General features: G+C 37.6%; 1 protein-coding gene across 2 annotated transcripts in view; it reads right to left on the bottom strand.

Moving 5' to 3' along the window:
* Window positions 1-20,177: 20,177 nt before the first annotated feature.
* Window positions 20,178-27,614, bottom strand: part of KYAT3 (kynurenine aminotransferase 3) — a 57,797-nt gene continuing 50,360 nt past the window's right edge. For both annotated transcript variants that reach the window (XM_090269700.1, XM_090269699.1), the window contains exons 12-14: window positions 25,838-25,911; window positions 25,480-25,566; window positions 20,178-20,371 (exon numbers count right to left, since the gene is read on the bottom strand). In XM_090269700.1, the coding sequence (XP_090125826.1) occupies window positions 20,309-20,371; window positions 25,480-25,566; window positions 25,838-25,911 (224 nt within the window). In that variant the 3' untranslated portion in view covers window positions 20,178-20,308. The remainder of the gene's footprint in view (window positions 20,372-25,479; window positions 25,567-25,837; window positions 25,912-27,614) is intronic.

Raw genomic sequence — 27,614 nt, forward strand, 5'->3', positions numbered from 1 at the left:
CACTCAGGCCATGCACAGTGAACGCCCATTCCACTTCCAGTCTCAGGAACCACTTACCTACTGTCAGTCTCTATAGATTTGCCTTTTCTGGACTTTCCATATAAATGGAATCATATGACAGATATATTGTGTTTTGTGTCTGGCTTCTTTCTCTTGGCATAACATTGTAAGAGATTCATTTATTTTGTGGCCTCACTTTTAGAAACATTGATATCTAAGTGTCTTATACAAGTATCTGTATGGTGATGTTGGAAAAGATGACAATTTCCTAACCTAAGCAAGGTTTGACAAATGTTTATTTGGAAATTATATGGCAAATTCTGGTGGACTAGTGTGAGAAATGCTCACAATAAAAACCGGGACACAGGACTTGAGCAGCAAAGCGAGGCGTTTATTCACGAGTCTGCAGAGTCGGGCGCGCCCTCAGCCAGGAGAATGTGGGCACCAAGTAGACAAAGAAAACTGGTTTCATAGTAGTGTGATTAGCTCCCCCTCCCTAATGCAATTAGCTCCCCCACCCCTCTTCTTCTCCCCCCTTTTCTCCATTACTGGTTACTCCGGAGTTACAATCTAAGGCGATTATCCCCTATTGTGATTTGTAAATATGCTAATACTGTCAACTCCCTTCTCAGAGATCCTCCAATTACATTTACCCTTAAGACCCTTTAATTACATTTGCCCTTTGTTACTAATGACTTCCTACTGGTTTGGGAGTCACCATGTCCTTGTTTCTTACATTAGGAAGAACGAAAGATTCGGTGAAATTTATCACCAGGTCTGACTTTTACTCTTTTGGAAATGGGATAAAATGTTTAGAATATTAGACTTATGCCTGGTAGCTAAGGAGCCATATGAATTACCTATAGAAATGTGAGGGTTTTAACATTTTTCAATTTTTTAAATCATGTATGAAGTTCAAACACAATAAACTAAATCTTAATAGAAAATTATATAATAAATTCCTATGCACCTATCATCCTAATTAAATAATATCAAGATTTTGCTACATTTGTTTCATGGGTCCTTTTATTTCTCTTCGTCGCTCCTTTTGCTGAAGTATTTTAAAAGCAAATCACATATATCACCTTGACCCATTCTTACTTTAATGTACACTTCTAAGTAAGATGAGCTTTTAACCCTTTTTAATATAGCATTATAATACACACTACTTTACCAACAATATCTTTACACACTAAGTTTTTAGTTGGTGATTATCCAGGGTCTGCTTCTTGGTGTTTGGTTTCATCAGGCAGCAGAGTAAGACTCTGTTGAAGGTTGCAAGGAGCCAGAAAGGGAAAAGAGAGGCCACCACATGGAGCGGCACGTACTAGTTGAGTTCTTGAAAGTAGATATAAGGTCCATGAGCATTAGGCCAATGTCAGGCACCTCACATTCATTATCTTATCTAATTATTGATTATCTTGTCAGGCAAGTATTATTATTCTCCTTTTAAAGGCCTGGCAAGGTTGAATAGGTAAATTTCCCAGGTTCACAAAATAAGTTAGAGGTGGAGGGAGAATTAAAAGTGAGGAACAACTGACTAAACTTTCCCACTTCTATGCTTGCCTACTATGTAACTGTTATTGCAAGACAATATTTTTAGGCCCAAATTACTATCCCCTGGGAAATACAGATTGGGGTTCACTATCATTTGATGCTTTAATAACAGCTATAAAGCTTTATTAAATTCAGGTAGATATAGTAATAAGAATTAATAATGATAATATCAGTAGCAAACATCCATATAGTGCTTACTATGCACCAAGTACTATTTTAAGACTTTGTATATATTCACCTATTTAACCTTTCCAACAACTTCATGATTTGGATGCTATTAATGTCCCCATCTTCTGGATGGAAAAATTGAGGTACAGAATGGTTAAGTAATTGGCCTGAAGATAGGCAGCTAGTAAATAACAGATGAGAGCTTTGAACCCTGGCAATTTGGCTCCAGAATCAATGAAGTATGCCTCCTAATAGAAACTTAAAATACAAAAATGCAGATTTACAGATTTGAAGATCAGGGAATGGATTCAACAGCCAGTGTGCCTGCAGCACTCATGTGGGCTTCATTTTAGGGGGCAGCTCTGCACTAAAATATTCTGGCCAGCTGTCCACAGCTGTTTGTCAGATCATGTGCTCCCTAAACTGAAATGTTGCATGGCTCATATCCCATTTCTAAGAGTACTTGCATATGTGATCCTGAATCTAACTTTTCCATTTGTTCATCTGTTAATTTATTTAAAATCTTGGCTTCCCCAGTATTGGTGGCTTGTCCTCCATTTAAGAATATATCCAGTTTTTCACTGAGAAAAGCCATAAACTTCTCAGAAGTGCTAGAAAGTAGAATACAGACTTAAAACATTAACACATAGAAAATATTAACTGTCTGTTATCTCATTACAAAATCAGGGAGGAAGACTGATAAAGACTAATTCACTTTTAATTCAATGTTCAGTGGATAGTAGTTTTCCTTTAAATTTCTAAATCACTCCTATAAAAGCAAAACAAAGTAATTCCACAAGGTTTGTATTAATAGCTTGTGACTTCTTTAATTAATATTTTTCCAAAAAGATATCATTTGGCATTGTGTAACTTCAAAAGTTAAGCTGCATTATTTAGTTAGTGTTGTTTCATTTTATGTCTTAAAGCCAACAATTTTTCCCCAAATAACAACTTTTTCATTCTACAATAAAAAACATGAGGTGAAACAATATATGAGGCTATAATTTCCTAAAAATGTTTTTAAGTATGTTTATTTTAATGTAGATAACATTTGCTTTTAAAGTCCTATTAATGGTTTTCAAGTGCCCTGATGAACTATTGGGGGAAATAAGAACATGAAACATGTTCATATTTGTGTGACTTGTTTTTGACACTTTCTTAAAGACTAAATTTTAACATTAGGTGTTTGTTATTTCCATTAAAATCATATACTAAAAACCTTATTGTATAAAATATATACCTACTTCCAAATAATCTCATTATTTGAATATGAAATTAAAACTCCAATACTATTAATTGTAAAGTGTTACCATGTGATGAGAACATAAAATTGCTCCTCTCGTTACAGCATGAATCACTCACAGTATTATAAATTGATACAAACCTTTTAGAAAGCAATCTGGCAATACTTCAAGAAAGATTTAGGTCTAAAGCCTTTTGAGCCAATAAACCCCTTCTGAGAATCTGAGTAAGGAAGCAATGTAGAAGACAGGATACTGTGTTCATGAAATTGTCCGTTGAAATGTTATTTATAATAATATAAAATTAGAAACAAAAAAATTCTAAAAAAAGACAAATTGTAACTTCAGTTATAATGTTTTAAGACAGTAAGCAACTTATACCTTTGAAATAGAATGATATACAAAAAGTCCCTAAAATCTTAGTGTAATTTAGGTGTTAAAGTCAATGCATGTACGAGGACCTTTTCTAAACAATGCTTTACCAGGGCTAATTCTGTTACTTTGCATGCTTGGAAGTAACTGTAGTTACCTCACTGAGGACCGAAGATCCCATTTTTCTTTGGATCTTTGTGACTAACCTTTTACACACAGAAGACACCCAATACATGTTGGTTTGTATGTGTTATTGGTGGATTGAATGAAAGACTCTATTTTGATGTAGTCCCATTTGCTTATTTTTTCTCTTGTTTCTCTTGCCTGGGGAGATATATCCAATAAAATACTGCTACAAGCAATGTCCAAGATTTTGCTGCATATGTTTTCTATGATTTTTATGGTTTCAGGTCTAACATTTTAAGTCTTTTATCCATTTTGAATTTATTCTTGTGTGTGGTGTAAGAAGGTGGTCTAGTTTCATTTTTCTGCACATATCAATCCAATTTTTCCAACACCATTTATTGAGTAAACTATCTTTAACCCATTGTATGTGTTTGCTTCCTCTGTTGAATATTAATTGACTATAAAGATATGGGTTTATTTCTGGGTTTTCATTCTGTTCCTTAGATTTATGTGTCTGCTTTTATGCCAGTACCATGCTGTTTTGATTACTATGGCCTTATAGTTGAAAGACTATATTTTAAAACATCATTATTCTGATTGTTCTTCACAATAATTAAACCAAATTAGGTTTACCAAGGCAGTTTTCCCATTATAGTTAGTTGTTTTTGTTTTTTTTTTCTTTTTCTCCTAAGTGCTTTCTCTCTTCTACAAAATTATCAACTCTGCCTGATCATTCTCACTATTTTCTGACCTTTCCTACTTTGGGTTTTTCTCTTCGACTTAATAGGATGGATGAAGCCTGCCCCACACTTCTGTGAAATAAAAACATTTGCCATTCACCATCTGACCACTGGTCTTACCTAAAATAGGCAGTCTCTACACAGTGTCTCATGCTCAGACATCACAAGAGTCCGTGCTATCATCACTAGTACTATTATTATCCAACTATTAACTATATTCTCACTACTAAACCAAATCTCTTAGTGAATGTTTTAAATGACAGTAAAATAAGCAATTCCCAGATATAACTTAATACAGGGGGTATTTGCTACGCCCTCAGTTATGTAGAACATTTTTACTGGGGTGGGTTTTTTCAAGTTAAAAAAAGGAAAGTTAACTTGAGTGTAGCTTTTCTATTAAAACCACCGAAACTACAATGGGTTAGCCATCATTTACTGATTTTAGTAACGTTATTCTATAGCATTTGCATCAAGAAGCAATATAAAAGCTGCATAAGAGCCCTTGACACTTTTTGCCTTCTCTGTTCTAACCTTTCTAACCCAGTATTTTGACCACTCAAGCTACTTTTGTAGCACTCTCATCAAATGCTTACTTCTAACATGTCTATGGATTATCATCTTTACTTTTTCCATTATGTTAAACTCTGTTTGTAGTCCTACATTATTGTCTACTTTGCAAATGAGAGATTGGTTATATGTTCTGCTTTTTTTTCTGTTAGGCAGAATACAATGTGAAATGGTAAAAAGCTGAAAACCTTTCCTCTAATATCAAGAGCAAGACAAAGATGTCCACTCCTGTAATTTTTATTCAGCTTTATATTGGAAGACCTAACCAGAGCATTTAGGCAAGGGGAAAAAAAAAGCAGTAAAAGGCATCCAAATTGGAAAGGAAGAAGTAAAACTGTCACTATTTGCGGATGGGATGATATTATGTATATAAAACCAAAAAGACACACACACACACACACACACACACACACACACACAAAAAAAACCTTTTAGAACTAATACATCCAGTAAGATTGCAAGATAAAAAATCAATACACAAAAATATGTTGTTTTTCTATATACTAATAACTAACAGAAAGACAAATAAAGAAAACAATCTCATTTACAGTTGCTTTGAAAAACTAGCAATAAATTTAACCAAGAATGTAAAAGACCTGTATATGAAAAACTACAAGACATTATGAGAGAAAATGAAGAAGACACAAATAAATTGAAAGATATTCCATGTTCATGGATTGAAAAAAATCAGTATTGTTAAAATGTCCACACTACCCAAAGCAATGTACATAATCCCTGTCATAATCCCAATGACTTTTTCAAAGAAATAGAACAAATGATCCTAAAATTAGTATGGAACCAAAACAAAACAAAACTAAACTAAACTAAACCCTGAATAGCTAGAGGAATTGTGAGAAAAAAGAGCAAAGCTGAAAGGATCATGCTCCATAATATCAAACTACATTACAAAGCTATAGTAATTAAAACAGTATATTATTGTCATAAAAACAGACACATAGATTAACGTTAACAGAATAGAGAGACCAGAGATCAGAAATAAACTCACACATATATGGTTAGTTAACTTATGACAAAAGAGCCAAGAATATACAATGGAAAGAAAGTCTCAAAACTGGATAACTACATGCAAAGGAATGAAACTCAGCCACTATCTTACACCATACACAAAATTAAATCAAAATGGATTAAAAACTTGAACATGAGACCTGGAACCATGAAACTCCTGGGAGAAAATATAGACAATAAGCTCCTTGACATAGGTGTTGGTGATTTTTTTTTAGTCTGACAGCAAAAGCAACAAAAGCAAAAATAAATAACACTATATCAAACTAAAATCTTCTGCACAGCAAAGAAAACCATCAAAATGAAAAGGCAACTGACAGAATGAGAGAGAATATTTTCAAATTATGTATCTGATAAGGGGCTAATATCCAAAATATATAAAGAACTTCTACAAATCACAAGCAAAACCCCCAATAATTTGATTTCAATATGGGCAGGAGATCTGAATAGACATTTTTCCAAAGACAAAGAGATGGCTTAACAGGTACAGGAATAGATGCTCAACATTATTAATCATCAGGGAAATGCAAAATCAAAACCACATTGAAATATCACCTCACACCTATTAGAATGTCTGTTAATCAAAAAGACAAGAAATAACAAGTGTTGGCAAGGATGTGGAGAAAAAGGAACCCTTGTGCACAGTTGGTGGGATTGTTAATTGGTGCAGCCACTATAGAAAACAGTATGGATGTTCCTCAAAAAACTAAGAATAGAACTACCATAAGGTCCAGCAACTGCACTTCCAGATATTTATCTGAAGATAACAAAAACATTAACTTGAAAAGATACATACCCCAATGTTCACTACTGCATTATTTACAATAGCTTAAGATATGGAAACAACTTTTGTGTCTATTGACAGATGATTGGATAAATAAATTGTACACATTGTATGTACAATAGATTATTCAGCCATAAAAAAGGAAATCTTGCCATTTGCAACATCATGGATGAACCTCCAGGGCATTATGAAAAAAGTCATAGAGAAAATGACAAATACCATATGATCCGTCTTATATATGAAATCTTTAAACACACACACACACACACACACACAACCAAAATACCTGCAAGCTTCTAGATACAGGGAATAGGTTGGTGGTTGTCAGAGGTGGGAAGAATAGGTGAAGGGGGTCAAAAGGTAAAAAGAAAAAATAAAATGAGAAAAAAATTAATCTCCGCAAAACCAAGGCTAATATTTGATTTTACAATAGAGAGCCCGAGAATTTCCCACTAAACTAAATTATCAAAAATTTCTATGTCTAATATACATAACTAGACTTGATTCTTCCAAATTTTCATAAAATTGTTCCATAGTAATATGATATGAGCTACACTAACTTAATGAGAATTTAGTTATGGCTTACTTCCAAATAACTAAACTACACTATGACAGATCATACACCTTTGAGTCCTTTTGTTTGGAACTCAGAAGTATTTGGGTCTATTAATATTGCATTTAATTGATTATGAAATAAGGAGAGATTATGTTACTTAAAATCATTTACTGAGTACTGTAGACAGCTATTTCCGTTTCCTGAACCAAAAGTTATGCTCAAAAACAGTGCTGGGACATCAATGCTGCAACTCACTACACTGGAGGTCATTCAGTTCCTTCCACTTCCCAAACTCCTTCCCATCTCAGAGTCCTGGCCTAAAGATAGCATGATTTATAGCTCAGGTGACAATGCCTTATTGCAACTGTATAAACACCCAGCCTGCCAGTCTTGAATTTATGTATTTTTAAGCAAATTTTATATTTGGGAAAATTAAATTTATAAAAAATTTTGAGGACAAGACTATATTAATATTTGTAACGGCCTACTATCTAATTTGCATAATTCAAAATCATGTAGAACACATACTTATTGAACCTATGTGTATTAATCTATTGATGTATTTTTGTTTAATTTGCACAAAAGATCATATGTATAGGATAGGTTTTTTTTTCCAAGGAAGAGATGCACTGCATTCTTTGACTAGATACTTTACATCACTAATAATAGAGAAGTTGGCTATTTCCAGCTTTTTGGTATTATAAACAATGCTATACCCTGGGTGGATGGCTCAGTTTGTTGGAGCATCATCCTGTACACCAAAAGGCTGTGGCTTTGATTCCTGGTCAAGGCACATACCTAGGTTGTGGGTTCGATTCCTAGTCATGGCATGTATGGAATGCAACTGATCGAAGTTTTTGTTTTTGTTTTTTACATTGATGTTTTTCTCTCTCTTTTTTTCTCTCTCTTAAAATCAATTAACATGTCCTCAGGTGGGGAAATAAAATAATAAAAATAAAATGTAAAAAATGCTGTCATGAATTTTCTTGTTCATAGTTATTGATGAACATTTGTATGTTCAAAGGATAAATATGTAGCAATACAATCAGGGCACTGAGGAGTATGCTCATAGAACATTTTGATAAATATTGTGAAATTGACATCTAGAAAGGCTGCATTGATTTAAATGCCCATTTCCCCATGTTTGGGAAGCAGAGGCTGAGACACCCACTCAATATCATTTTAGACTGAAAACCAAACCCTGATTATAAATATCTATTTTCCAGGCAAGAAAGAGATGGAGGTAATCCCAAACATGTGTGTGCATGTGCATGTGTGTGCATGTGATAGATGCATTACATGGTTTAAAAATGCTGGCACACCACTACTGTATTGAACCTAAGAATCCTGGAGTGGAGAGTTAAGTGCAACTTTGAGTCCTGTGTTCTGGGATTGGGCTTCAGAGGTCAGAGAAAGTCCCACATGATCATTAGCTAAAGCCCTCAACACAAATGATTCAGGAGCCTGGCTGAAGTGACTTTAATACATGCCAATCACATCTGAAAATTTAAGAACAAACTTTGGCACATCAGGGAATCAGTAATAAGTGAAAGTCATGGTCCAAAGAGAGACCTGAGGTTAAAAACAAAACAGCAAAATCCAGGGGTGTTCTGAGGGCCAAATTCAATTTGCAGAAATGCATGAATTCAACAATTGGTTGTCGAGTGTCCAGTGTATGCCAGACTCTGCAACACGTGCTTGGGATACAGCAGCAAAGAGAACATTAAAAATCTCTGGCCTCATAGAATTTATATTAGGAGGGCACATAGATGATAAACTAGATGAGAGAAACCTATTGCAAGTTCAATGGTGGTAAGTGCTAAAAAGGAAAAAAAAGGAAAGGATGGAGACGGGGAGGGGCAGGATTGACAATATTAGATGGGGGGTCAGATAAGTTCTCCTGAAGTGCCATTTGAGTAAAGATCTGAGGAGCCAGGTGGATGCTGGGGGGCTAAAGCACAGGCAGAGAGAACCTCAGATGCAAAGGAGCTAAGCTGGTGTTCAGGGATTTTCAAGGAGTACGTTGTGGGAAGGGGAAAATAGTAGGAGATGAGATTACGGAAGAGTAGGGTCAGATCTTGCAGAGGCTCAAAGGTCAGAGTGATGATTCTGGCTTTTACCCAGAGATAGAGAAGCATTGAGGGGGTTTCAACAGAAAAGTATCATGAGCTAACTTCACTTTAAAATGGTTACTCCCCAAGGTACAGCAGGCAGACCAATGTTTTAACAAGAGAAGGGCATTCCAGAGAGAAGTTTTTTTTTAGAACACTGAATAGTTTTTCAGGAGTTTTGTATCCTTTCATGCATATAAGTCAGCAGACTGCCTCAAGAATAATTATAAAAATGGTGTTGGCTTCCAGTCAAGATCGCAGCATAGATAAATGCAGTACTCGCATCCTCCAATAACCACATCAAAATCACAACTAACTATAGAAAAACCATCATTCAGAATCACTTGAAATCTAGCTGAACAGAAGTCCTACAACTAAGGACATGAAGAAGAAGCCACATAGAGATTGGCTGGAGGGGTGGACACGCAGAAAGGACTGGCCTCACATCCATGTGTGCCAGAGAAACACTGAGAGACATATCTTGGCTGCAGAGGTGTACTGCTGAGCTCTAAAAGTGAACCGGGACATGGTTTCAGACACAACCCCAGAAGGGAAAAGTACCAAGAGCTATTATATAAGCATCCCCCCAAAACAAGACTGTACCAACCTTGAATGCTAGAAAGAGGCAGGGTGGCTCCATGTACTCTGGGAATCTGGCCAGTTCCCAGGGGCCAAGGACCCACCAGGTGTTTCTTGTCAAGCAGAGGGCAATTATCTTCATATAATTTTTGTTAGTAAAATCTATATAAGCTAGGGAGCAGGGATCGGTCCTCCGAAGTCTAACCCGTGGAGAGAACACACTGCCTGGGACCCCTAGTGTTCCCACTGAGGCTCTGGAGGACCACCGCCACCCCAAGGCTTCATGGCATGTTGCTTTGTGATTTTGGGTGCTGATAGCCCGGTTGGTAATGTGTTCCCCCTGAAATCCCCCTCCGCCTTTCCCTGTGTCTTACTGTTGATTTATACTCTTCCCCTAATAAAGCATTTTTTCCTTATCACTATCCACAGTGCCTGTGCTTTCGTTTTTGAATCCCTTTCAGTTGTGCTGTGCACTACAAGAGGTCCCCACTGAGGAACAGAGTCCCAGCCCCGCACCAGGCTCCCAGCCCAGGGTTCCGGTGCCAGGAAGACAGGTTCCCATAACTTCTGGCTGCAAAAACCAGCGGGGATTGTGGCTGAGACAGATGGCTCCTGGAGTCCCAGCTGTTCTTCTTGAAGGACCTGCACATGGATTTACTTGGATGCACTGACTGAATTCCAGCACTGGGCAGAAGCTTAAAAGGCACTAGGCGCACAAAGGAAGGGACTTGAGTGGTCTGGCACAGGGGTGAGACCTGGAGAGGCAGCTTTCTCCCAGGCAGAAGTGCTGACAGAGGCCACTGTTTCTTTCCTAGCCTTCCTCCTGACAGAACCTTTAAGTAAACTCCGTATCTGAGTCTCCATCACCCTGCCTTGGTGATTCCCTGAGACCCCATTCCACCCAAATTGTGGCCCACCCAACCTGTTTCTAGTGGCTTTTCCATACACACAGCCTTCTTGGCTCTGCTTAGGACTTTCCTAAACTCTCTTGGACAAGCAGAATCTAGCTAAGTGGACCCAGTCCTGGCACTATTGACCTGACCTTTGTTCACAGCTTGGTCTCTACTGGGCACCTCCAAATCCAGCACAAGTAGCAGCCATCTGCAGACCACTTTGTAGCTCATGCTGGATGGCACTGAGCAGGGCACAGGTGTCCTGCACCTCCCAAGAGGCCCCAGAACTAGCACACCCAGTGGGAAACTTCAAACCATATCAAAACACCACCCAATCTCCTCTGCAACGTACACACTCAAGGGGTGGACTCAGCAGGCACCAGAGCCCCACTGAAGGAAGTTCTGATCATGGATTCGGCCCTTACAGAGATGATCCTCCATGGTGGTTACAGCCAGTCGTGGCTGCTGTTTAGCCTGGGGGTAAATCCCTTCCATTGATATACCAACAGCAATCAAGACTCAACTATAATAGGAGGTATACACAGTCTACCCAAGGGGTGCACCTGGAGTGCCCAGCTCAGGTGATTGGGGAATCTGTGCCACTGATCCCTACAGGACACCTACTACCTAAGGTCACTCTATTAAGGCTAGGAGATGTAGATGCTCTACCTAATACATAAAAACAAGCACATGGAGGCAGCCAAAGTGAGGAGAAAAAGAAATGTGTCCCAAATGAAAGAACAGAATAAAGCTCCAGAAAAATAACTAAACAAAATGGAGACAAACCATCTACTAGATACAGAGTTCAAAATACTCATTATAAGGATGCTCCATGAACTTATGGGAAGTTACATGAACTTAGTGAGAATTTCAACAAAGAGACAGGAAACATAAAAATAGAGAAAGAAAACATAAAAAATAACCAGTCATAAATGAAGAATACACTAACTGAACCGAAGAATACATTACAGGGAATCAACAGTGCAGTGGATGAAGCAGAGAATTAAGTCAGAGATTTGGAAGTTAAGGAAGCAGAAAACACTTACTCAGAACAGCAAAAATAAAAAAGAATTAAAAAATGAAGATAGTATAAGGAGCCTTTGGGGCAACTTCAAACATGCCAACATTTGCATCATGAAGTTGCCAGAAGGAGAGAAAGAGAACAACAATTGAAAACCTATATGAAAAAATAATAATAAAAAATTTTCCTAACTTGGTGAAGGAAACAGACACACTAGTATGGGAAGTACAGAGAATCCCGTACAAGATGAACCCAAAGAGGCACACACCAAGATATATCATAATTAAAATAATAAAGGATAAAGACAAAGAGAGAATCTTAAAAGCAGCAAGAGAAAAGCAGTTAGTTACCTACAAGGAAACTCCAATAAGGCTGTCACAGCTGGTTTCTTAAAGGAACTTTGCAAGCCAGAACAAATTGGCATGAAATATCCAAAGTGATGAAAAGCAAGGACCTACAACCAAGATTACTCTATCCAGCAAAGCTATCATTTAGAATGGAAGGGCAGATAAAGTGCTTCCCAGACCAGGTAAAGCTAAAGGAGTTCATCATCACCAAGCCAGTATTACAAGAAATGTTAAATAGGGCCTTTTTAAAAAAGAAGCAGCAGAAGTATGAATAATGAAATGCCTATAAATACAAATCTATCAAATATTAAATCCTAAATGCAAATTAATTAAATGCTTCAATCGAAAGGCATTTGATGACTGAATGGATAACAAAACAAGACCCTTACATATGTTGTCTACCAGAGACTCACTTCAGATGGAAAGACACACACTGGAAAAGTAAAGGAATGGAAAAAGATCATTCATGAAAATGGAAACAAACAGACAGACAAAAAGCTGGGGTAGTAATACGTACACCAGGCAAAATAGATAAAAACCAAACCAAACCAAACCGAACAAAAAAATGAACAAGAGTCTCAAAGAAACATAGAAAATTTTGACAGTTGCCAGATGGGAGGGAAGGAGAAAAAGGTGAAGGGATTAAGAAGTACAAATTGGTAGTTACAGAACAGTCACGGGGATGTAAAGCACAGTATAGGGAATGTAGTCAGTAATATTGTAATAATGTATGGTGTCCGATGGGAACTAAGTTAATCAGGGTGATCGTTTATTAATTTATGTAATGTCTTTTATTTTATTAAGTTATGTAATCATTGAGGTATACACCTGAAACTAATATGATATTGTATGTCAAGTGTAATTAAAAAATTAAAATTATTTAAAGTAAAAAATAATAAAAGTAGTGTTATAAGTCATCTCACGTATTTATACAGTAAATGGAGTTATGGTGTTAGAAGATATCGCACTAAGGTTTAGCTAAAACATGATTTTATACTTTTAATGGATAGTTAATGAAAGGAATAAAAGTTTATGAAAATAATACTGAACTCAGGATAACCACTCATTGATAAAAGGACTAAATTATCTACCTTTTTAATCATGAGATTTAGCTACAAATGAAAGTTTTACATATAAGGGAAGTGCTGTATTAAATGTAAAAGAAAATAGCAACTGTATAATATGATTAAGTTAATATTGATTAGAAAAATCCAATTATTTCTACAGTTTATGTTGATATATCCCAGGATAGCTGTTTGTCAGCAGGTGAACTTCCCATTTAATTGGAGTGATTGAGTAATGAGATGTATTCTCAGAGCAGCAACAAAATGGGATTCTCACATCTCAAGAACATAGCTGAGATTTTTGTTTTGTTTTACCCATGGGCTTATCCAACTGAAACCAAGGAGAATTCTTGTTTTATGTATAGGAACTATTTTTTTATTTAAAATATTTGATAATTGTGTGGTTATATAATTTTTCATCATAAAAATGATGAGAAAAATTTATGAATTCGACAAAGATTTATGATGATTTACCCTTCTCTCACAGTAAATTTTTTAGGCCCTTCTCATCTTTTTCCTGGGCTCCTACAGGAGCCTTCTGATTGGCCTCTCTCTCTGCTTCCAGGCCTTTTCATCAGATCAATTTATCTTCTAGAAGAAGAATATATCCTTTCTACCATACCCTCTACATCAAGCAGCCTTGCATTTATCCGTAAATAAGAGAAGACTCTATTACAGTGGCTTATATAAGTAGGGACTTATTTTTCTCATGCATTACAGATTCTGGGGTTAGCTACAGTGACTCCAAATTCCTTCCAGGGTCTCAGTCTCTTCCCATCTTTCAGCCTCTGCCATCCTTATTATGCAGGACTTCATTCTCATTCTATCTGAAAAAAATAAAGTTTCAGGCTAACTTTGCCTTTTATCTTTCTCCATTTAGGGAAGCTCTTCCCCAACATTTTTGACTAGTTGGAAGCTAAGAAATTGGGTATTGGGGCTTTTTAGCCTCTACAGTAGAAAATAGTTAAAGGAGAAGGTGGATATCATTGACCTTTGGTTAGCCAACCCATAGTTTTTGCCTTACTCCCTATCTTCCATTAAAAATTCTCAAAAATTCATCATTGTTTACTCTCTGCAGTCCATATCTCATTATTGTTCAGTATAATGTCATAGAATGATTTCTTTCATAACTTAGGGAATTTATAGATAATTTATCTTCATTTTTTGCTAGTCCACCTGCATTAGTGAGGGCTCATCAGAGAAACACAACCAATAGTATGCTTCTCTGTATATACAGAAAGATTTTTAAGAAGTCGGTTCATACAATTATGGGGGTTGGCAAGTCAAAATCTGCAGGGTCTGCAGGCTGGAAATCTAGGAAGAGATAATGTTGCAGTTCAAGTCTGAAGTCAGTCTACTGGCAGAATTCTGTTGCTCGGGGAAGGTCAGCCTTTTGTCTATCAAGACCTTCAACTGACTGAATGAAGCCCACGCACCTTATGAAGGGCAATTTGCTTTACTTATAGCCCACCAATTTAAATGTTAATCTCATCCCTAAATGCCCTTACAGAAACACCCAGAATAATGTTTGACCACATATCTAGACATTGAGGCCCAGCTGACACATAAAATTAAGCACCACTAATAAGCAGCCTAAATTAAGCATGCTTGAATGACAGGAAATGATGTGTGCCTAAAGGCCAAGAGAAAGGGCTCAGAGAATAAAATAAGTTTACTATGACTACACATTTAAGTAGGAAAAAAATGACCAGGAAAGATGAGACTGAAGAAGTAAGATAGACTGTTTCAGGCAGGGCATTGTAGGCACTGATGAGGAGACCAGCTTTCATGTGAAGAGAGATGGAGAGTAATTAAAGGGTTTTAAAAGTCACTTTAGATGTTTACTCATCCATTTCCTCCCTTCTCTATTCTGTTCCTTCTTTCAACCAATGCTGTTTGGGTCAGTTGACCTTGCATACGTTGTTTAACAGGTCTGACCTCCTTGGCCACATACAGCAGGTAGCTCAGGAATGGGCCAGTAAGACACACCATACTATCTGATGGAGCTTCAGAGAGAAAGTGTCCTCTTTTGCTGGATTGCTAGTGTTACCATATGATGCTTAAAAACTGCTGCCGCCACGTTGCTATCGCAGGAGGGGATGACCTGGAGATAAAGCTGACATGAAGAAGATAGAAATGCTAGATGAAGCTTAGTGACATGTAATCTGAGCCCAGGATCAAGCTATAACTGAAACTACTTCTAAAGTCTTCCCGTTGAGACAGACAATTTCTTTTTATTTGTTTTAACCCATATAGGTTAGGCTTTCTGCAACCTGTAATGTGAATGTTCTTAGTTAATATATGTAACATGATCATATGACATTTTATATATAGCTCACTTGGTCTACAGAGGTGTGGATTGCAAAGAGCAAGGCAGGGAGTTCTGTTGGGATGTTGACTAGTAATCTAGTTGAGAAGTAATACTGACTGGTACTAGAGCAGTGGTAGTGGGGCAGAGAGAAATAATTAATTTAACAGATATTTAGGATCAATATTTAGGATATTTAGATATGTTGGATGTGGGAGAAAAATTAAGAATGACTTCTAAATCTTCTGACTTGAGCAACTGGATTGGTGGCACCATTCACTGAGGTGAGGTGACAAGTCTAGATAAGGTTTGTCTATGAAGTGTCCACATGAGATGATAAATGGGATGTTGGATATATGGGCCTGAGATTCAACAGGTAGGACCAGGCTGATACAGATTTAGGAGTCACTAGCATATACTGTAGATTAAGTTATTTAGTGAGAAAGGCAAAATACCAATATTTAAGGAACAGACAAGGGAGACAAAAAAGGAGCAGCCCCAGAGAGGTGAGAGGAAATTCACAGATGTGCCGTGTCACAGGAGCAAGGAAGGTTTGAGTTTAAGATGGTCAGAATGGACTGCAGTGGTAAAGACAAGGAGGCAAAGGCAGATGGAACTGATAAGTTGCCTTTAAATCTAGGAACATGGAGATCATTAGAGAACTTAGAAAATATTGGCAGTGGAATCCAGGCTGTAGAGGGTTGAGGGTAAGAGAGGAATGTGTGTGTGTGTCTGTGTGTGTGAGGAAGGTGGGGGAGGGAAAGAGAGAGAGGGAGGGAGGGAGAAAGAGGAGGGAGGGAGAGAGAGAGAGAGAGAAAGGGAAAGTGGAATCATCACATGAGGAAAACTCTTTCAGGAGTTATTCTACTTTTCATTAAATCTTCCCAAAGATCCAAAGAGGAGTCATTAGTCTTCTTCTTGTTGCTAATACTGACATATCTGGTACTCTTATCCAATCTCATATCTTCAACTATCATTAATAAGTCACAGACTCTCAAATGTATATATATCCAGCCTTTTTCCTAAACTCCATTCTTGACTATCCAGCCTGTAAGATTAATGGGCATCTCAAACTCAGCGTGTTCAAAACTAACCTGATCTTCCCTAAGCCTGCTCCTCCCGGCTTCTTGATGACTTCAGTGATGGTCTCTAACCATAGTTGAGCCTAGATATCTAGTGAGATATCTGGAAGCCTCAGGTCTGGCCTTGGCCTCTAAAGTTCCAGAGGTGTTAGGCCAGACTTTAAAAAAAAAAGTTTTTTTGGTCCAATACTGCACTGTTTACCCACAGACCCCTATTTAAAATACATGCCTTCTTCTTTTCCCAAGTCAGTTCTCCTCATGGCAACCAAATTAAAAGGATGGCAATCTCTCCCTCTCAGACCACACAGACATGGAGTTCCCTGTGGACCAGTTGTAGGCATGACTGTTGGGCCAAAACATGGAAAGAAGCCTTCACTTCAGTGAGCACAGAAATTCCAGAACCCCAGAGTTGGGGCTTGCATGTGAGACTTCGATGATCACAGTATTATAGAACATTCTACTGACACCTCCAGCTTATTCTCTGAAGCTATTATGAGGAAACCTTATGAAAACAGTATTGGTGAAATTCCTTCAGGTTACTGTGTATACCTAGTGTGTGAATTTTTATTGTTGCATGATACTCCATTGTGTTAATATATTCTCTAAATATAAGATTGGTGATGGACATTTGATTGTCCCCAGTATGGAATAATTATAAACCATGCTGCAAAAAATATTATCTTACATATTTTATAAAAGTATGTGGGATGGCACCCTGATTCTCTGGATCAAACTAGTATCCCTATGCTAGTTCTTGAGGTCCTATGTTGCTTCTCTGATCTAATGCTTACTACTCTGCCCCTTGGTTATCCCAGTCAGCCATGACAGACCCTTTATTCATCACACATACCAGGCACCCTCCTCTTAGAGCTTTTGCATGGCTATCCTTCCTTCCTGCAACATTCCTCCCCAAGACCTTCAAAAGGCTTTTTTCCTCCCCTCCTCTACGTCTGCTTCCATGTCCCTCCATGAGACCCTGACTACACTGTTTAAAATTCCAATTTGCTCCCCTAACACTTTCATTCTCCTCTATCCTGTTTTACCTCTTCATACAATTACCATGTAAAAATTTTACATACAATATATCTCATTATGTTCATGATTTAGTTAGTCTCTCTTTCCTGGACAGAAGCCCTAGAAGACGAAGATCTTTTATTTGTTCACTGATATATCCTAAGGGCATATATAGTTCCTAGAATAGTGCCTGGCACATAGTAGGAATTCAATGAATATTTATTAAAGGGAAGAACAAAAGAAAGATGGAGGGAGATAGAGGGGAGAGAAAAAAAGATAGAAAAAATTTTTCCCTGAGAAGGGATAATAGGGTGGTAGACAGAGTCAGAGAAATAATTTTCTAAGATGAGAGAGATATGAACATGTCTTATTGCTGAGGAAAGGAAGCCAGTTGAGGTTGATGATACAAGAGAATGGGCTGAACCATTTCTGAGAATGTGAGAAGAAATGGGACTCAGAGCACAGGCAGTGGGAATAGCATTGGACTAGTCTAAGGCCAAAAAGAATAAAAATTTTTACCAAGTCCCCAGCACAAGTACTCAGGCTAAATTTAAAAATGTACATGGGATTTGTATTGCTATATAATAGTTGGTTTTTGAGGTTCTGACCTCCTTCTGGGTGGCTGAGCCTGGTCCCGTTTAACCATCAGTCCTCGCCAGGCTGTTCTCATCCCCAGGAGGCAATGAAAAAAGGATGGATGAGGATGTACATGTCAAAGGCTCACTCATAGGATCCCTGTTGAGATTGCTGGTCTGGTTGCTTCTGTTTTGTTTTTTTTTGTTTTTTCTCAGAAGTGGGAGATGACATCATTTAATTGTACTAGTGGTGGTAGACTTTGGGGTGTTAGAATTAAAAGGTTGGATATTTTTATTGTGGAGAATGGGAGAATATTAGAAATTGCTGCTACAGTAAAAGGTAGAGGAAACTCAAAGGGGATTGTTACAGAGCAGGTCCTCAAAATTCCCCAGAGCCTACAGTTGGGGGATGGGGGAAGGGAACAGCTTTCAAGATTCCTTTGCATATCTATGGCTGGTAGCTAGTGTCTTAGTTATGCAAATGATTTTTGTTCTTCCAAGGAGATGGGAGAGGTTTTGACCACAGAATGGTGAGGAAAGAGCATACAAGGCCTGCACAAGATTCTGTGAATGGTCAGAACCGGTTACCATGGCCACTGCATCACAGGCCATGATCAGGGATTTAAAAATGAGGAGACACCTATTTTGGGGAGTAGAGGGATCCACGAGGTTTGCAAGGAGATATAAGAAATCCATGTGACTTTGAAAGGGCAAAGAGAGAATCATGTGTGGTCCAGTGCAACATGGCACATGTTTTCCTGGACTGTTATAGAGAGGCTGATGACATTGTACCCCAGATCCTGAAGGAGAGAGCTGACAGGGATGGGGAACTTCTGGGCATGTTTTTGGCTTCTAGCCTTTTGGGGAGCAAGGGAAGTGCTGGGTCTTGTGGGAGAACAGGGCTCTGAGCTGAAGTGCCCACTGCCCTCCCCAGGTTGTAATATTGTAAATAAAGACTTGTTTTCCTCAACACTAGCTGTTGGGTTTTACACCAAGGTGCCACGTGAAAGAACCCCCTTTTGCTCTGTAACAGGATTACTGAAGAGTTAACATCAATGATGTGCATTCATGGTTGTTAGAACCTCCCCAGCTATGCCTTTTGCAGCCCAGGTGATAGATGATAAAATCTAAGCTGGGTGACAAAGGGAGCCAAGATATAAGAGAACTGATAAGAATAAAATAAGAGCATTTCATGGACTACAGCAGTGATTATCAGACTTTACTAGGTATCATCTGGGAAGGGCCAGATTCTGAAATAATTATTCAGTAGGTCTGAGGTAAAGACTAGAATCTGTTTTCAACAAGTATCCTAGTTGATTATGTTGTAAGAGGGCCACAGACCTTTTTTTTTTTTGAGAAATAGTAGATTTGAAATTATATTGAGTTTAAAGAAATGATATTTTGAGAGGAGGAAAGGAGAGAGAGGTAGATAGATTGAAAAAAATATTGTAAAGATAGGTGGTTAGAGTGTGATGACTAATTTATTACCTCTAAGGTGGAACAGCCTGGAATGATGAAAGGTTCAGGGTTGTGGCCAAGGAATTGGGTGGCTAAAGTGGAGGTGAACATCAACAGAGATGAGGAGTTCAAAGTAGCAAAAGCCTAGGTAATCCATGTGGACCTTGAAGCCATCCCAGGTAATGGCAGTACTTGGCATAGAGGCAAAACTGTGAGTCAAGTTCAAAGTCATCAGTAACAAAGGGAAAGGAACTACGGGTGTGTAGATAAAGCCAAAATATGAAGTCATGGGGGGTTGTAACCCGTGAAGAGTTTTTACATGGCAGTGAAGAAGTAAAACAGGCTAACAGTAATTGAGTGTTTGTTTGCCAGGATCTACATACTTTTCAGTCCATATCATTCTCACACACAACTCATAAACTTCATATAAAGTCTTTTTATGGGGAGGAAACTGAAGCAAGAGAGGCATAAACCAGCACCTCACAGTTCTTATCCAAATGCTATATTGATTCTCATAAAATACTAGTGGAAGGTGTTTTAACATATTTCAACTGAAAAAAAAAAATCAGATCTCTACAATATTGTTAGGGATTAACTTATTTGGAAAAAATTAAATTTTATTTGTACTGAAATATTTGTTTTTCAATATCCAGTGAGTGGCAGTACTAACAACAATTCCATACTAGGTCATTTACTAGAAACATTAAAGCAGTTTGCATCTATTAAGACTTCTGTTTATTCCATGCCTTGATGATTTCTTCAGCAGCATCGAGTGTACTGTCTTCCTGTAAATAAATGAAATAATCATTATTACATGTCAAAATAAATTCAAGATGAAGTAAAGATCTAAATATAAAATATATACTAAAGTCAGTTTATCAGGAAGAGTTGTGCGATGATTTGGGAATCAAGTGCTCCTCAACTCCTGGTACCTGGGTCCAGGTGAGCTCCAGCCTGTCCTTGGCCTCCACAGCCATGACAGAGCCCTGGAGCATGCTTTAGGGGGCACGCCTTCCCAGCAAATCGAGTCACTGGAAGCCTTGCCAATATTAAGCCATAACCCCAGCAGGACCACTGACAAAGCCTGGAAAATGAGTCTGCAGTGTCTTCCCTCGCTTTGGTGGCCGAGTACCCAGGTCCCAAGCTCCTTAAGGAGTCCAGTAGCAAATCAAACAAACCAGTTATCATAATGCTATGTCCCATTGCTATCTGGCTAGAAAAGTGAATGAACCTCACAAGAACTCAATAGTAGAGGAACTAGAGAAATCTTATGCCAATCACTACCTTATACTATTTTATGATGCTAGCTGTGTGTTTAGGGCACTTTATTGCTACTATCCTGATACCAAAGAAATCTAAAACTTTTTAAAAAATTAAAAACATTAAAACAATTTCAATTACAGTTTACATTCAACATTATTTTGTATTAGTTTCAGGAGTACAGAACAATGCTTGGCCAATTATATACTTTACAAAGTGTATCCCTTGATATTGCAGTACCCACCTGGCACCATACATAGTTATTACAGTATTACTGACTGCATTTCCTATGCAGTACTTTGCATCCCATGACTATTTTGTAACTACCAATCTGTACTTCGCAATCCCTTCACCTTTTTCACCCAGTCCCCCAGCCCCCCTCTGCTCCAGCAACGATCCATCTGTTCTCTATATCTATGTGTCTGCGTCTGTTTCTGTTTTGTTTGTTTATATTGTTCTTTAGATCCCAAATATACGTGAAATCATATGGCATTTGTCTTCCTCTGACTCACTTATTTCACTTAGCAAAATACCTTCTAAGGTCATCCTAGTCTGGACATCTGATCTCAAGTGAAAAGAACTTCCAAAGTACAAATACAAAGGCAGACCTCCAAAAGGAAAACAAGCAAATTAATATATAAGTATAGAAACAAATCCAAGAGTACCCATTATACTCCCACTCTCAATCTGTGGAAGTGTCTTATGGAACTTTTTTAGATGTCTTGGTTGTTTTTCATCTAGTAGATATCATTTCATTGCAGTTTTAATATTCATTTCTTTTACTAAGAGTGAGGTGGAGCATTCTTTCATATATTTGACAACTATTGAGGATTTTACCCATAATCATTTTAAAGTGCTGTTTTTGGCTTATATTGCCCTAAATTAACCCTACTTTTCTTTTTTAAAAATATCCATTTTCTTGGCATGTTTTGCCACCCTTTTATTTTCAGTCTTTCCAATTGTGTCAGCTTTCCCTAGGAACTTCTCAGCGCTGCTCCACTATCTTCCAATATTCAATGTTGATGTAAAGAAGGTGAGGTCACACTGATCCTTGTTTCCTGCCCTCATGAAGGCCTTGACCTTTTTGTCTAGATGGCAAAGAATTATTTCTTTATCTTTAAAGTCCAATATATTAAACAAGGTATATCTCAGTTAATCATTCTGTGACAATTTTTCCCCAGATAAGGCATTCCTTTTCAAGTTTTAGATTTATTTGTTTTTTTGAAACAAAAGTTCTTAAAATAAAGCTATAAAATTCTTTCCCGGTTCCATTTGTTCTGCATTTTTTTTCTTTTTTTTCCCAGTGACTACATATTTTATTTGTCTTCCATATATAGTTTTTCTAGTATTTTTCAATTCTTTGCTCTTTTTCACTTCTTCTTGCTCTCTCTTTTCTATCCTTAATGTGCTTACAGAAGTTTTTAGTGTTCTTTGGGCTGTTTCTAATCTCAGTACAATTACCAATAGCTTTATTTTTTTTCCCTTGAATTTCTTATCTGCGCTCTGACAGCTACCATTTCATTTTCTTAGATTATCTTACTCTGTCTTCCACAAACTTTTTAAAATCTCTGGAGGAGCCACACTAGCCCTAGAAGAGACCAGAAATTCTCCTACGCTCACATGAAAATTTAATATGATTGATGTAGAATACTTACAGGCTTTATTTCTTCTCAACTAGCTTAATTGGCTACCTCCAATTTAAAGTATCTCTTCCACATTCTCTCAACACAACTTTTAGCAAAAATAACAAGGATGAATAAGCAAACCAACAGCCCAACCAGAATCTCCTTTTCACCCTGCCTCACACAGGTTCCAGATGACATGCCTGTATGTTTCCACCCGACCTCTCCCATGATACCACATGGGTCTACAGAAGCCCTCACTGCCAGCACATTTACTGTTCCCATTGTTCTAAATACAAGCCAAGCTGTATTGACTCCGTCTTTCCCTTGGACCCTTCAGCTGCGAAGAGAGGGGGGGTCCGCTGCATGGGCAACAGCAGACCCTCCATATCACCCTGCCCAGGCTCTGTAGCTTCAGCTTCACCGGAGAGGACACTCCAGCGTCATCGCAAGATGTCGATTCAACACGGGAGGAGACAGATACTGTGTCACTCCCGAGTCGGACTGCACAGCCATTCTCGGCGGTGCAGATAGACTCTTAAGAAGCTACACCATCGTCTCTCGAGACGGACGGCTGCCGACGACGACGAAATACAGTAATGAGTATGCAACCTGATGGCTCTGCCTATAATTTGAAGACGTAGAGGCAGGCACCTTCCTAGGTGTATTCTCTCTACCATTACCTTCACTGTTTTTGGCAACTCTTTATCATACTGAGGACTTTGTGAATTTGTTTTGCATTATCCTAGTTGTTTTTAAAAAATAATTCCTATGAAGAGAAAAAGGAAGAGCTGTGTTCATCATTTTAGAACTGGAAGTCTAATGTTATTTTTTTCCCTTCTATTAGATCTATTTGTATTCAAATAATATACCTCTATTTCTAGATCCACTGTAAGATGAGAATATTAATAGCCTTACACTTTCTCTACACTTTAGTCAATTAAATGTTGACATTGTTAGGTTGTTAACATTTATATTCTATTATGGATAAGTCTTTCATAGTCTATTGCTTGTTTCTAAAAGTTAAAAACAATGTTTACATCAATCTGACTGGCTTTATAGACGAATGTGTTGGTATAGAGAGTGCCTTGATGTCAGTATGAATCTTTTCAGTAGCAATCACACTAAAAATAGCAATAATACATTTAGATTTTCTTTTATACAGATTTGATGATGAATTCTTTTAGCTCTCATATATCAATAATGTATATAAAATTTTCAGTTTTAATGGATATTTTCCTAGATATAGAATTCTGGGCTGATCTATTTTTTATTGCAGCATTTTGAAGATGTTATTTCATTGTATTCTAAGTCTCTGTTGTTTCCAATAAAAAATTAGCTAACACTCATGTCTGCTCCTGTATATGTGAAGTATAGTTTTTCTCTGGCTGCTTTTAAAATCTTATTATTAGATCTGGTTTTCAGCAGTTTGATTATGGTGTGTCTTGGTGTAGGTTTTTTCTTTTTTTTTTAAATATCCTGTTTTGGTTCACTAATCTTTTAGATCTATCTATATGTTGCTTTAGACCAAATTTGGGAAAATTTTGGCCATTATGTCTTAAAGATTTTTTTACGCTACATTTCTCTTCTTTTTCTGGTACTCCAATTACATGTACATTGTCACTTGATATTACCTCATAGATCTGAGGCTCTGTTCAGTTTTCAAAACTAATTTTTCCTTCTGTTCTTCAGATTGGATAATATACATGGATCTGTATTCAAGTAGATGCCTTTTCCCCGTCATGCGCAGTGCTCCACGTATTAAGCCACATACATTTTCATATCAGTTATCACCTTTCGGTTCTCAAATTTTCACTTGATTTTTTAATAGTTTTAATCTGCCCACTCTTTGTATCCATATTTTCCTTTAACTTCATGAACATACTCATAATAACTGCTTTAAAATCCTTTTCTTCTAATTTCTACATCTTAGTTGTCGTGAGATCTGTTTTTAGACTGCTCCCCCCCCCCACATTAAGGGTCACAATTTCATTTTTCAATCCTTACCCACATGAGAATATGTTTTTAAAAAATTAATTTTGGAGAGAGAGGTAGAGGAAAGACAGACAGACAGACAGACATTGACTGATTGTCTATTATATGCATCTTGACCAGGGACTGAACCCGCAACTCAGGAATGTGCCCTGACCAAGGGTCAGGTCTGCAACCTTTTTGGTGTATGGGAAATGCTCCAACTAATTGAGCCGCCACCCAAGGTAGTAGGGGACAGACAGGCATGGGGAGATGTGGGAAGCAGACAGGCTTGGTTTAAAAGACTCTGACCGCTGTGCAGAGCTGCCCCGAGTTGGGCCCTTAGCTGGCAGGTTGTCTCCCAGGCCTGCTCTGAATCCCACCCTCCGGGGGATTTTAAAGATAGAATAGAAATACAAAGTGGCTTTTAAGGAAAAGGGAACCTGCTCTGTTTTTCTCTGTAAAGCCTCAAATCCTTGTCAGTAAAATGTGAAGAACAGAATGATTAAGTAAGAGGAAGTGCTTTTGACCTTGTGTAAATTACCTGGATGTTTCAACCCTGTATTGATCTGCATTTTCCTTTCACTCCCTACCATTTGGGGAAGTGCTGCATATATTCCTTAAGTACTTCCGCATGTGGAAAGTGGATAAAAATCCTGGCTAATAAAGAAACGGGGGCGATTTTCCACTAGAGAAAACCCCCTCCCTTTCTTCCTCAGATGGAGAGTGTCTGAGTAGTTTCTTCATCCACTACGAGGGACCCAGAGTCTCTCTCACAGGGTGGGTCACAATTTCTTCTAGCTTCACACATCTAATAAGTTTTAACTGCATGCTAGACATAATGTTACATGGTAAAAAGTCTGATTGTGTTGTAAACTCAACACTTGTTCTGGTTGGCAGTTTATTTCATGGCAGCAAGACAAAATTTAAAAATGGCTTGTCAGCACATCATGTCTAGCAATAGAAAAAAAAACGATGATTTATAAATAAGAAGGAAGAACATTATTAAGTGTGTTTTTTAATAAGACAAAAAAACTTACTTTAATGAAGCAAAATCGCACAAACTTCTCAAACTGTAATTTGGACTCTTTGTTACAGAATGCTGAAACAGGGATGGCTGACAGTTTCTAAAAAGTAAATAGGGAGGTAAAATAAGAAAAGTATTTACACTTCAAATATTAATTTTAGGGCCGTAAACATTAGAAAAAAGTTGATACATCTAAGTATTCACAACAATTCTCCCCGCCCCCCAAAATGATGTTAAACTCTCCAAATAGCCACTAGTCAACTATCATGTAACAAAACTACAGTTAACATTGTTCAAAGTATGTCAGTCAGTTTCCTATATAAATTAACTATGAAATACAGCACAATATTGCAAAGGCCAATAAACATTACCTTATTTTTAGTCATCCATTTCACAAACTTATAGTCATAAGGTTCATTGTTCTTCATATCAGAGAGGTCTGCATCTAAAACAATGAAAATTGTATAACCTATATATTATATTTGAGGCAATATGTATTTCATTTAAGTCTGTCAAAATTCAAAATTTTCTTAGAAGATACTCACAAAATCTGCTTGAGTCTCATACTACATAAGGAGGAGTGAGAAGCGAGATATTACAGGTGAACTTTACTGATAATCTAAGGCAGTACTTACATACACATCTGATTGATCATACTTGTGCTTATACCTCTTAGCACTGGAAAAGGGTAGGAAAGGGAAAGGAAAGAAGAGTGTCGCCTTTCTGTCTAGAAATAACATAAGACTCTAAGATCATTATTAAGGAAATTACACCTAAACTTAGTATTCGTCAGTAATTCTTATATCTCCAAAAAGTCGCCCACAAAGGTAGAGTGTCTGTATTGCCATCTATCATTATCACCAACTTCTAGATCAGTGGTTAGCACATAAGTAATAAAAAGCATATTTTTTGAGTGAATGAATTAATAATACTCATTATTTATAAGAGGTATCTGTGTAGATCATTCAAGTGATATTCTTACTGTTTACATCTTTTTTCCATACATTATGCTTTTAAAAATGTTAAATTTGGGGGAAATCTTCAAATATATGTTCCTATTCTTATCTCTTGCTCTAATCTTGCTTAAGGTTTGGACTAGTTATTTCTCTGGCATTCAGTTTGAGTAACCCAGAATTCATATTGTTTCAATTTTATTGACTTGTGCTCTTAGATATTTATTCATGGCCCAAAGCTACTAAGATTGATGGTTACTGTAATCAATGAAATTTTACAATTTTCTGCTCAAAAGAGATTTAGACAGTTTTTTTTTTTTTTCTTTTATCTGCTAACTACTACTGGGTCTCTTCAAATGAATGGTGTAAAAACTTTGTCATTTTAGAAAGTTTTACCTATATTAAAAAAAATTAATATATAATTACATAATAATTTTTATTTCCAATCTCCCTTGTGCTTTAAGAATGTAAAAATTCCATATGATAATGTTAATAATAAGCTACCATTTATTGAGCACTTACTATTTGCTAAAACCCTGGCTGATTTGGCTAAGTGGATTGAGCGTCGGCCTGTGAGCTAAGTGTCGCTGGTTCGATCTTCCAGTCAGGGCACATCAGAGAAGGAAAACTCTGACTCCAAAAAACCTCCGCTGCCTTGCGGCATACCTCTTCAGGGGAAAGGCTAAGGGAGTAAACCCCGACAGAAAATCCGGAGCCGGAGTCCCTAAGGCGGTTTGACGTTGTAGTCAACACCGGCAACTCCTGCGGCGCACCTGAAGCCAAGCTGTATTGACTCGTCTTTCCCTTGGATCCTTCAGCTGTGAAGAGAGGGGGGTTCTGCTGCATGGGCAACAGCAGACCCTCCATATCACCCTGCCCAGGCTCTGTAGCTTCAGCTCCACTGGAGAGGACACTCCAGCGTCATCGTAAGATGTCGATTCAACACGGGAGGAGACAGATACCGTGTCACTCCCGAGTCGGACTGCACAACCATTCTTGGCGGTGCAGATAGACTCTTAAGAAGCTACACCATCGTCTCTCGAGATGGACGGCTGCCCACGACGACTATTTGCTAAGCATGTTACATGTTTCTCCTTTACTTGTCCCACAATTCTAAGAGTTAGCTATAATCTTCACTTTATAGATTAGGAAGTTAAATTACTATTTCAAATATTTCACACTATGTATATGTATG

Source organism: Furipterus horrens, unplaced genomic scaffold (genome assembly GCF_987537825.1).
Source record: "Furipterus horrens unplaced genomic scaffold, mFurHor1.1.pri manual_scaffold_3, whole genome shotgun sequence".
In the NCBI taxonomy this organism is placed as follows: Eukaryota; Metazoa; Chordata; class Mammalia; order Chiroptera; family Furipteridae; genus Furipterus; species Furipterus horrens.